Below are 12,529 nucleotides of genomic sequence, written 5' to 3'. Positions count from 1 at the left end.
ACATATGGAACACATTATTCAGAAAGAGGCTTAAGCTAAGGGTTTAAAGGAATACAAGAGGCATCTGGCCCCACTGCTAAAAAAGGAGTGATCTTTGAGGAGATTTGATGCAAAAATGTAGCAGTAAGGCCAGTCCAACAAAACAGTCATATTAGGTCAGAAATATCTTCTGCATGTAAAATGATCATTTTTCAAACATCCTCTCAATAGAAAATGCCTATGATTAACTCAGGAAAAGTAAAATAAATTTTGATTGGAAAACACCTGTGAGTCTTATTATTTTGTTAAGTTACCTACACAATTTCAAGGGACACAGTTTCGTGCATCACAAAGAGTTAAAGACCGTTGGCTTTTAAGCACGTGCTACGGCATTTGGAATATACCTGAAATTATACAACTTGTACTTCTTACTATCACATAAATGTACAATTGGTATTTAATTTGGACCAAGGTCACTGTTGAGCCACCCTGCCATGTATACAGATGCTATACGTTTACCACAGATTTTAGAAGCAGTTGAATACATTAAAAGTAGATAGACTATTTGCTTTTGGCATTTGCGACCAAAAAAAATTTTTTCCTATCAGTCTAAGAAGACAGAAATTTCATGTTCTATCATACTTTATCAGGACGTCCTTTGTGGCTCTTACTTGCTGATAAATAAGCTCAATTCAGAATAAAAGAAGTCTAAGTTGTGTAAAACATTTGTTTCTTCCATATAGCATTTTCCCATATACTAAAAAGTCTGTAGTATCGGACCACCTACAGACTCAAAATAAAGGAAACTCTCTGTCACAATTATGGCTCTGCTGTTTAACCAAAGACCACAAAAGGGAATGTGAAACAAAAGAGGCAGAGAGAGAATGTAAAAGTTTAAGTCTTATGCCCACAGATCGGGGCTCAATGAGAAAAATAAATAATGGGGTAGAGTTTTGGTTAGAGTTGACCCCATATAGCCCAGAACAGAGGATATCTGCATAACAATTATTTGTCAAAATTGTTGTTAATTACATAGCTCTTGCTGACGTAATTTCTTCTGCCTAGACAAAATAAATAAATAAATCTTCCCCAATCTTCAAATACCCCAAATACTATCAGTTATTCAAAGCTAAATTCAAATACCATCCTGTCCATGAAAACCTGCCTGGATCACCCAGCCAGGATGGATTTCTCCGCCCCCCCAACTTCTGCAGCACTTACGTTCTATGACCCCACTTCTAGGCTGAGATGACTCCAGTATCTCTTAGCTTCCTTGTTTGACTATAGGCTCCTGTAGGACCAAATTAACTGTGTTTAGCCTATCTATATCCTCAAAGTACATAAAACTGCAGGTCAGAAGCATCTACGGGCTCATGAAATACGTGGTGACTGACTGACTGACTGACTACTGTTCACCTTTTCTCAATCAGGAAATAAGATGCTGATAAATGAAGGTCAAGGTCATGTGACATGGATGCAGTTGATCCAGCACACTGGACTGACACCCAGCAGAATGTAATTCAGCCACAGGAATAGACTCTGTTCCTCCAACTTCAGATATAAGGCTCTCAGAAAAGCCCTTGATTAATATGGAATCTGTATATTTCAGTCCTTTAGAAAAGGGATGTGAGATCCTGAGAAGGTACTGGCTCTTCAAGTTTGCAGAAGACAGAATGCGTCCAGGTCCTGGAAGGGGGTGCGGTAATCTTTCTGCATTGAAGAGCAGTCTATCTGACACTGAGATCATCAGTTTGTATGGACTGAACACAGGGCAGAACCAATAGTCTGTGAAAAAGCAGACATTCTGTTTCATCCTGAAGCAGCAGCAGTATGGGGGCCTATAAGCAGCAGGAAGTGAGCAAGGGACCCATTGTTTTAAAGAGGAAAAATAAACTCCTCTTAAGTTAAGAAAGGCAACTTTTTTCCTTACATTGGAAGGACCACAATAAGAACAACAAAAACCCAGTGGGTCCTCACATATGCTTTTCTGACTGCCTTTCAGCCAGGTGGGAACATCAGCATGATGGCATGGCCTCCCATATCTGCTAAGCCCAAAGGATATTTTTAAAAAGACAATTACGTGAGCAATGTTAATCCACTTCTCGATGATCTTGGCTCTCTGCTGCGTCTTGAGTTCTTTGCCCCCCAGGATGGTGCTGACCACACATTTGGTGAGGGTATTAAACTGAGAGATGGTGGCACGGATCGTAGGAGCCAAGTGTTTGTTCTCCTTCTTATCCCTTCGAGACCAAATGCAGCCCAGGCAGTGGTGAGGCACAACTTTCTTAAATAGTTGCTAGAACAAGAGAGGAATTGACTTCAAGGACAATACACACATTTCATAGGGCAAAGCATGCCATCTACTGTAACTTGGTACTTTGTGAATGGACAAATTGCCCATTTCTACTTGATTTGCCTCATGGTGTCCATTTCAACAGACAAAAGTAATTAATTAATATATTAACTGATCAGAAAAAGCCCATATGTTCTTTCTAAATCTGTTCAACTGAACACGTGGAACACAATGACCAACAGAAAATTTAAATGACCAAAAACATTTGGACTTTTCTGTCTTGGAGGAAAATCCAGGTAAGAATCTACTTCTGACCAAGAAGTGGTTAAGATTACTTTGACTTCAAAACCATATCCATGGTACATTCTGGACACTCACAATCGTGAACTGTGTATAATGAATATGAATGGTCACCTGAAAAATGACTCAGGAGTGATACTCATCAAGTTCACTATTTCCCATTGTTTGAAGTGAAGACAGTGAGAAACAAACAAAAGGAAAAACTATTCAGTGTCACACAGGAAAAGGAGGAAAGAGGGATCTGAAGCCTGGTTTCCAGGTCTTTGGGTTGGGAAGATCCACTGGAGAAGGGATAGGCTACCCACTCCAATATTCTTGGGCTTTCCTTGTGGCTCAGCTGGTGAAGAATCCACCTGCAATGCGGGAGACCTGGATTCGATCCCTGGGTTGGGAAGATCCCCTGGAGAAAGGAAAGGCTACCCAGTCCAGTATTCTGGCCTGGAGAATTCATAGTCCACGGGGCTGCAAAGAGTCCAACACAACTGAGCAACTGTTACTTTCACTTTTTTCTTTTCCAGGTCTTTGCCTAAAAGTCGTAGCCAGTGAAGTTTTCCGTAGTTCTTTTACACTACTGGTTTTTGAAACAACAACAAATTTGCTGAACCAATCTGATTCTCATTTGTACAACAATTCAATACAAGATGTAAGAGGGTTTGTGTAAAAGCAAATGTGCCAGGATTTGCTTTATAAAGACCATCTGATTTACTTCTGAGAGTCTATTTGCATGCTAAGTAGATGGAAACTCACAGCCGCTTTCTATGCTGTTCCTCCCGAGTGGTAAGTGTGGAAGAGCTGAAACCACTGTGATCCTTGATAATGGCCCTCTTTTCTTTAACCAGCTAACACTGAGCTATGAAATGCGACTAATGAAACCAAATATGTACAGCTAACAAAAATACTCAGACTTCAAAAGACCAGGAAGCACATGTGGAAATGAGCTGCCAGATAGAGTCACATGTGGATTCAGTGAATTTATTTTGTCCTAACTTATACTCTGACCCCTTTACAATCCTCCAAATAAACAGTTCAGGTATTGAAATATGTATGAGTCTAAAGGGAGAGAAATACCCATGGAACAGGACAGATTTTGTTTCCCTAGGATTAGAATTCTTCTTTCCCTCTGGGTGTGGAGCGCCGAGTGAAAAGCACCTTCACTCAGAATTGTAAGAAGAGCTGAGGCCTAAATTATTCAGATGATGGATTCAAATCACATCTTCCCTCTGCATTTACTGGCACAGCCTCTCTTGGGGATTTGAAAAGACTTAACTCACATGACCCTACTGCTCTCCCAGGGGCCACCAGTCAGTCCTGTCACTGCCCACGTTTTAAGCAGAAGCACGTCAAAGGCACAGAGAGAGGACATACTGCGTCCATGTAGGTCAGCTGCTCAGCCACAAGATCTTCTGAGAAGCACGTGAACTCCGCAGAGCCGCTGCCCTCCAGTTCCTCTTCTTCTTCCAGGCTGAAGGAGACGCTGTTGGGAAACCCATCTGTTCACAGGTGGGGGAAAAAGATAGTAGTTTGGTGCCGCTGCATATGACCTTCTTTACAGAGTCAAAATGGACTTGTTTAATTTAGGAAGAAGAGGGCTGACCCTTAGAAAACTCACAGGGAGAGAACAGCAAGCATAATAAATGGAGTGAAATGAAGGTCTTCCCTCTCATGGCTTGTCCCTAGAGGCTTTACTGAGTCCAGAGGCCCCACGTTGTCACTTTGACAAACCACAGGATCTTTAGTCAAGCACAAAGTAGGACAAAGGCTAGAAAAAGCAAAGCGGGGCTACATTCAGGGGTCCCCCTCTCAATTTAGGCACCCTCAAATCCCTCTGATCAGCTCAAGCCTTAATCCAACTATTTCCTAAACCCCATCTATGCATTTCTTAATTACTGGGCCAGTAATTATCAGAAGCCTGGAAGGAAAGGACATGAAGGCAAGCCAGGCTTTGGGGAGTCGAATAAGCCATTCTGGTGTCAGAAATACTGATGAAGTCCTCAGAACTCTCAAGAAGTCCTCAGAATTCTCAGAACTTTAGGAGTGGCTTTCAACTTCTACCTAAAATTAAGTACGTATATCTGTTCTCTATGCTTGCATCTCTATTCCTGCCCTGCAAATAGGTTTATCAGTACCATTTTTTCTAGATTTCATGTATATGCATTAATACACGATATTTGCTTTTCTCTTTCTGACTTAATTCACTCTGTATGACAAGCTCTAGTTCATCCACCTCCCTACAACTGACTCAGTTTTGCTCCTTTTTATTGCTGAGTAATGGAACAGAGATGCAGACGGATGTGTGGACAGAGTTGGGTAAGGAGAGAGTGGGATAAGTTGAAAGAGCCATGTGTAAAACAGCTCGCGGGAAGCCGCGGTCTAACACAGGGAGCTCAGCTCGGGGCTCTGAGATGACCTAGAGAGGGGTGGGATGGTGGGGGTGGGGGTGGTAAGCAGGCTCCAAAGGGAGGTGTTACACGTATACATACAGCTGATTCATACTGACGTACAGCAGAAACGAACACAACATTGTAAAGCAATTATCCTCCAATAAAAATAAAGGATGCATGAAGCAGTAAAATAGCCTTAAACTAAATTCACCTGAGCCATATTAGACATAAGATCATCAATTATCAATTACAAATTAATAGGACACAGACTGAAGAAGTGAAAAAAAAAAAATCACTACCTAGGACTCCAAAAGCATAAGCACTCAGCACATGCAGCAGGACCGAGGGTCTCTACTGTGAAAGACTATGCAATTGGAAGAAGTTTACCTTGAGCCTCTAACCTCCCATTCTGGAAACTTTCCCCAATTCCTGGATTGTTTCCCAACCACATTCCCTGTTCTCCTGCCTGGCAGATCTGTTCTCATTAGAAAAAATCTAGTTACATACACATATCTTAGCAGACGTTTAAATCAGGGTGTTACTATTCCCCCAGGATGTTTATAATGTAAGCCTTTGCAGAATAAAAGACTTTAGACATCTTGGATCAAATTGGGGTGGTCTTTTCTTAGTTTCCTGTGCTTCCCTGGTGGCTCAGACGGTAAAGAATCTGCCTGCAGTAAGGGAGACCCGGGTTCAATTCCTGGGTCGGAAGATCCCCTGGAAGAGGGGGTGGCAACCCACTCCAGTATTCTTGCCTGGGAAATCCCATGGACAGAGAAGCCTGGAGGGCTACAGTCCACAGGGTCGCAAAGAGTCAGACACGACTGAGCGACTAACACTTTCACTTTCTTAGTTTCCTGGGGGTAAGGGGGTGCTCAGTGGACCCTGCATCACGGCCCCTCTCAGAGCACCACATGAGAAACTGCTAACTTTGATGACAGGTATGGTGAATCAAGTGGTAAAGAATCTGCCTGCAATGGAGGAGACATGGATCTGACACTGCAAGTTGAGAAGATCTCCTGAAGATCTCCAGGCACTTCAGCACTCTTGCCTGGGAAATCCCATGGACAGAGGAGCCTGGCAGGCTATACAGTCCATGGGGTTGCAAAAGAGTCAGACATGGCTGAGCAACTAAACAACAACAGGATTTAACGCTTGGCTGCCTCACCCTGGAGCTGAAGGTACCAATGTGAACAAGGCTGGTTGCAAGGAGGGTAGGTGGGGAAGCAGGAGGGGACCTCTGCCTGCCCCTGGAGGCTGGGATACAAACAGGCATGAGCTAAAGAGAGCTAACACCCCATGATTTCACCACTTTTCCTCCACACAACTCTGGCCCTCTCTCATTGGGTGGAGGAATAAGACATCTGAAATCCCAAAGGTTCAGAATGGGCCTCTCAACCCTCTTGCTAACCACTGGATACAAATCTGTTCTCGCTGCTCAGCAATGCAGAGGCTGGCAAGGAGTGTATGTGCTAAGGCGTGATCTTCTCATTCATCCAACACTCACAGTGGCCTGCTGCATGCCCTGGATCAACGCTGCTGTGCCTGAAGGTTACATGGTCCTTTCTCTCTGCGGTCTCCTCCATGCACTCACTGTTTCTGCTTCTAACTCTTTTCCAGGGGTAAGCAGGCAAAAACCTGAGGCAAAGTTTTCACTTTTAAAAAACATGGAGGAGAGCCTGTTTGCTTTTGCCGGCATGAAATTGGGTAAAATGAAGCATATGGGAACCAAGCTCCTAAAACTTTTTCGGTAATGATTCCTGTACTTAATAAAAGAGAGTTCTTGATTAAAAATTTACTCCTGGGATTGCCTAAGAGCCTTTCTGAAGTCAGGCAAACTCGCTCTCCCCTGCCTCGGCCTGCCAAAGGAGCTGGCCTTCCAGCGCCTGTTACAAACAACGAAACACTGGTCCCACCGGTTCCCCAATTAGGCCGGGAGCCAGGGGCAGCCCCCATGGGGAGAGCTGGGCGCTAACGGAGTGTCCACCCCTGCACGAAGGCAGGAGGGGAGGTCCTGAGGGGAGCTGAGCCCCTACAGCTGGAGGGGTGCCTCTGGTATTCAAACATTCCCAGCAGATGAAGTCATCTGAGATACAGAGGACTTGGCAGTCAGCTTCCAATGATGCAACGGCATTTTTTCCCTCCCTGGTCCCCTGTCCATAAAAAAAAGTCAACAGGTCCTGTTTGGAATTTTAAGGTTGTTTTCCTTGGCACTGAGGCAGCTTCCCTTATCGGTGTTGAGGAACCGTTTCCTTTCCCTCACTGAGGAAATTAGGCGTCACTTCAGGGAAATGCCTGTCAGAAGCTCCAAGTGGGTCAGCCGCCATGGCAACCATAGCCAGGCAGCCAGTGAGGGGACAAAACGTCACCGCTTGGAAGCCTGTCCTAGCCTCTTTCTGACTTCCTTCAAAGCCTGATGGTTCCAAGCAGCCCACAACCTGCAGTGGTGGCCTTTGCTCTGTCCTTGAAAATAGGCAGTCAGTTCTTCAGATAGGAAAAAAAAAAAAAAAAAACAGCCACAGAGACTTCCTTAGGGAGAGTCTATAGGAGATGCGAGATCTGCCTCAGGCAGGGGACAGAGAGCAGGGATATTTCCAGCTGAAGGGGAAACCTCTTTTCTGAGCTTCGCAAGCTTTTGTGAGGGCAGGGGCAGGACTGGATTTAATTCCCTGCCTGCTGAATGGGGGTGGTTGTCTGTGACGGGTTTTCATTTGACAGGAGGAGGAACCGATCAGGCAGATAATGAAGAACAAATTCAAGTTCAGCACGCTGTGCAACAGCCACGAAAGGCGAAAGAGCATCAAGGAGATCGTCCTGTGTGGCACTAAACGAAACCTGGGAAATCACTCCGCCTCCCGGAGTCACTGTTTCCTCAGCCATAAGAGGGGGGAGTCAGACTAGGTGGTCTTGAATATCCCCTTCTCTGCTCTAAAGCTCTATAGTGTTAGCCACTCAGTTGTGTCTGAGTCTCTGTGACTCCATGAACTTGCAGCCCCACCAGGCTCCTCCGTTCATGGAATTCTCCAGGCAAGAATACTGGAGTGGGTTGCCATTCCCTTCTCCAGGGGGATTCCGCTCTCCAGCTCTATACAGTCCATAACTGGGACTTCAGTAGCCTTAAGAATTTTACACGGGCCACCAATCCCCGGTCAGCTCGTCCTGAGGGAAACCAAGGCCTCCAACCCAACATCTAAAGGGAGAGCATTTGCTCGTTGTGGGAGGTGTGCAGGATCAGGATCTAGCTTCCGCCCTGGAATCAAACGAGTACTCACTGTCAGCTTCTACTTCTTGCTTGTGAAACTGCTCAAGAAGATTCTGAGCTCTTCTCTCTGGGTCAGAGCCTGGCATCATCTGCTTGAGATAATCCAGCAGTTTCTGTAAGCAGGGGAAGCCAGGCGGCTCTCGGAAGTCCTCTGCACATTGGTCAAGCCAGGCCCTCAGGATGGATGCGATAGCACTGAGAAAGAGAAGCAGAGAGTCACTGCACCCCACTGGCTGCGGAGACTCAACGCCAGCGCTGGCCGCCAGAGCCCGCCCCAGCCAGGCCCCAGGAGAATGTGGGCCACTGATCAAAGGACAGTTCACCTAAAAGCTTCCACCAGTGTCAGTGAAGTTAAAGCATTTGAAAATAGCCTGACTACCTTTCATTATTTTAAGTGATGGTTGGGGAGCAGGGGAAACGATTGGCAAGTTTAAAAAATAAAAAAAATAAAAACAGGACCATAAATTTGGAAAAACAAATATGGGGTAAAAAAAAAAAAAAAAAAAACACACAGGAGAACATTGAGTGAGCCCTGAAGCAATTTCAAAGTAATCCTGTATACAACAAGATTATGTGTTTCCAATTCTGGATTCACTCAAGTCAGAGACCACAAGATCTACTGTGCTAACATTTTAGGAAATAACTGACTGACAGTAGGCCAGAAATCTGATGAAAGGAAGGCCTCAGGTTTAGGGAAGATAAATGTGTAAATTTAATTTTACAAAGATCACCACGGCTTCGGCAAAGCACCAAAAATGCCCTCACAACATTATCCTTTCGCTTTTCAAATGACCGGAGACAACGTGTTTCAAGCGGGAGGAACAGTCTGAGTAGCAGAGTGAGGTAAAGGGCAAGGTAGAGGAGAAATACTTGAAGAGCAAGGCCATTCATCAGGAAGCTGACTTCCTCTGGTGGCTCAGCGGGGTCCACCCGGGTGAACCAAGGACCACGGCACAAAAAGAGAGTCATCTGGGAGGCTCTGTTCCCTCCAGACATATTACTAATTACACGAGATTATTTTCTTTAAAGCGGTTTCCCAGGTGGCCAGTGGTAAAGAATCCACCTGCCAATGCAGGAGACGTGGGTTTGATTCCTGGGTCAGGAAGATTCCCTGGAGGAGGAAATGGCAACCACTCCAGTATTCTTGCCTGGGAAATCCTGTGGACAGAGGAGCCTGGGGGGCTACAGTCCGTGGGGTCGCAAAGAGTCAGACACAACTGAGTGATTAAAACAACAACAAAAACATTTTCAAGGTAGGTGAAGATAAAATGACCTGGTGACTATGAAATCACTTGTGTCTGCTAAGTCGCTTCAGTCATGTCCAACTCTTTGCGATCCCATGGACTGTTGCCCGCCAGGCTTCTCTGTCCATGGAATTCTCCAGGCAAGAATACTGGAGTGGATTGCCATTCCCTTCTCCAGAAGATCTTCCCAACCCAGGGATTGAACCCTGGTTGAGGGGTAGGGTTTTTCTTGAGGTAGGGATGGGGTTTTTTCCCAAATTTAAAATTATCATCTAATTATACTTCAAATTGCTTGCTTAGTCAACAAACTGTAAAGAAACTAAAAGCCATTATGGTCCATATATATGAAACTGCAGGCTGGGCTTTCACAGGTGTGCCCAAATTTCACAAGTCTCAATTTAGTAGTAGAGACCTGGACGACGATCAAGGCATAAATGCAGCTAAAGACAATTTAATGTGTAACTTTTGGAACTGAAGTACAAACCCAGAAGAAAAATAAATTAACTCTTTTCACTGCTGTGGAGACCACTGTTTTACTAAAAGGCACATGAAGACTATAATCCCACAGTAACAGAAGAAATAAATGGCAGAGAACCATTAAAGTTGGCATTTCAAAAATTAGAAATAATTCCATATTTTCTAAATCTTTAGTCCAGATCGAATTAAAAAGAAAAACAAAAGTTTCATTCCCTTGCAAAATGCTAGAAGAAATTAATCTGGCATCTGGGGCTAATTGAAAGCACAAGTAAAATGAAATTAATGAGCTACTAGCCAGTGAACCTTCCATATTTGGTTTACTTGTTATCAATACATTGTTATGTATGAATGCTGAGTCCCTCTGAATTCATATGCTGAAGCCCTAAATACTTCCCCCCAAAAGTGACAGACTTCAATTTTTTAAGCCCACACACAGCACATTATTTCTCCTTTCTTCACCAAAACCAAATATCATGAATTGAAGAAGAAAACGATGATGCAGCATTCTAATATTTCATTTTTATAAGGAAGATGACTTTTTCTATGAATAATGTCCCTTCTTTGCTGATAAGCAACGAGCCCAGAGCTGGGGTAGGCACATAGGTGGGGTGACAGCCGGAATCTAGGAAAACCTGATGCTTGCATCCTTTTATATTGACTGTCACAGAACAGTTCTGCACTTCCCAAAAGAAGGGCGATTTAACTGAATTAGTACTGCAACTCACTATTCTTTAATATGTCAGTGAGAAAATACTCTTTCAATGACACTGACGAAAAAGAGACATGGAAGAATGATAATCCACATTCACACAATTAAAAATCAAGAACAGCATCCAACCAAGAGTGAGACCAGCAACTCAGTGACACTCATGACCCCTCAGAGGTTCATAACCTAACAGAAAACCCAGGCAGAAATGCAAAATTTCAGTAAAAGACAGACATTAAAGATATCAATATTTCATTAACTCCTTTACCCATCGTAATTGTTAAAGTTACAAGACTGATTACTTATTGAAAAAATATTATTAATGTGTATAAACTAAAACAACAATATCTATTCCCCTTCATCCTAATTCTATCCTCTTCTTATGACTTTATGTTAATAGTGTGGAGTATATCCTTCTAGGCTTTTCTATGGATACATATACATATATTTAAATAGATGAAATATGTATGAACCATGGATTTTTCCCCACGAATAGTATGTGTGTATAGATATACACACACACACGCCTCTCTATCCACTGCCTCCAGCTCTCACTGTTTCTCAGGGTCACACTGCATGCACACGCCATAATTAATATAGGTATTCTACTAGTGCACAGGTAGTTAATGTTCAGTTCAGTCGCTCAGTGGTGTCTGACTCTTTGCGACCCTATGGACTGCAGCACACCAGGCCTCCCTGTCCATCACCAACTCATGTCCACTGAGTCAGTGATGCCATCCAACCATCTCACCCTCTGTTGCCCCTTCTCCTTCCACTTTCAATCTTTCCCAGCATCAGGTCTTTTCCAATGAGTCAGTTCTTCGCATCAGGTGGCCAAAGTATTGGAGTTTCAGCTTCAGCATCAGTCCTTCCAATGAACATTCAGGAATGATTTCCTTTAGGGTGGACTGGTTGGATCTCCTCGCAGTCCAAGGGACTCCCAAGAGTCTTCCCCAACACCACAGTTCAAAAGCATCAATTCTTTGGCTTTCAGCTTTCTTTATGGTCCAACTCTCACATCCATACATGACTACTGGAAAAACCATACCTTTGACTAGACAGACCTTTGTTGGCAAAGTAATGTCTCTGCTTTTTAATATGATGTCTAGGTTGGTCATAGTTTTTCTTCCAAGGAGCAAGCGTCTTTTAATTTCATGGCTGTGGTCACCATCTGCAGTTATTTTGGAGCCCCAAAAAATAATGTCTGTCATTGTTTCCTTTGTTTCTCTATTTCCCATGAAGTGATGGGACCGGATGGCATGATCTTAGTTCTCTGAATATTGAGCTGTAAGCCAACTTTTTCACTTTACTCTTTCACTTTCATCAAGAGGCTCTTCAGTTCCTCTTTGCTTTCTGCCATAAAGGTGGTGTCATCTGCATATCTGAAATTACTGATATTTTTCCTGGCAATCTTGATTCCAGCTTGGGCTTCATCCAGCCCAGCATTTCACATCAGGGCTTCCCTCATAGCTCAGTTGGTAAAGAATTTGCCTGCAATGCAGGAGACCTGGGTTCGATTCCTGGGTCAGGAAGATCCTCTGGAGAAGGAAATAGCAATCCACTCCAGTATTCTTGCCTAGAAAATCCCATGGACAGAGGACCCTGGCAGGCTACCGTCCAAGGGGTCGCAAGAGTCGGACACGACTTAGCAACTAAACTACCAACCACCACCACCACTCTGCATATAAGTTAAATAAGCAGGGTAACAATATACAGCCTTGACGTACTCCTTTCCCAATCTGGAAGCAGTCCATTGTTCCATGTTCAGTTCTAACAGTTGCTTCCTGACCTGCATATAGATTTCTCAGGAGGCAGGTAAGGTGGTCTGGTATTCCTATCTCTTGAAGAATTTTCCAGTGTTGTGATCCACACGTCAAAGTTACTGTT

The 12,529-nt window shown here is 43.9% G+C and overlaps 1 protein-coding gene across 2 annotated transcripts in view; it reads right to left on the bottom strand.

The window, feature by feature from the left end:
* RGL1 (ral guanine nucleotide dissociation stimulator like 1) overlaps positions 1-12,529 on the bottom strand; it is a 171,307-nt gene that overhangs the window by 42,698 nt on the left and 116,080 nt on the right. For both annotated transcript variants that reach the window (XM_018060704.1, XM_013970370.2), the window contains exons 5-7: positions 8,226-8,410; positions 3,938-4,062; positions 2,060-2,275 (exon numbers count right to left, since the gene is read on the bottom strand). In XM_018060704.1, coding sequence (XP_017916193.1) covers positions 2,060-2,275; positions 3,938-4,062; positions 8,226-8,410 — 526 coding nt within the window. The remainder of the gene's footprint in view (positions 1-2,059; positions 2,276-3,937; positions 4,063-8,225; positions 8,411-12,529) is intronic.

This window comes from Capra hircus, chromosome 16 (genome assembly GCF_001704415.2).
Source record: "Capra hircus breed San Clemente chromosome 16, ASM170441v1, whole genome shotgun sequence".
Classification (NCBI taxonomy): Eukaryota; Metazoa; Chordata; class Mammalia; order Artiodactyla; family Bovidae; genus Capra; species Capra hircus.
This window is presented reverse-complemented; position numbering and strand designations above follow the sequence as displayed.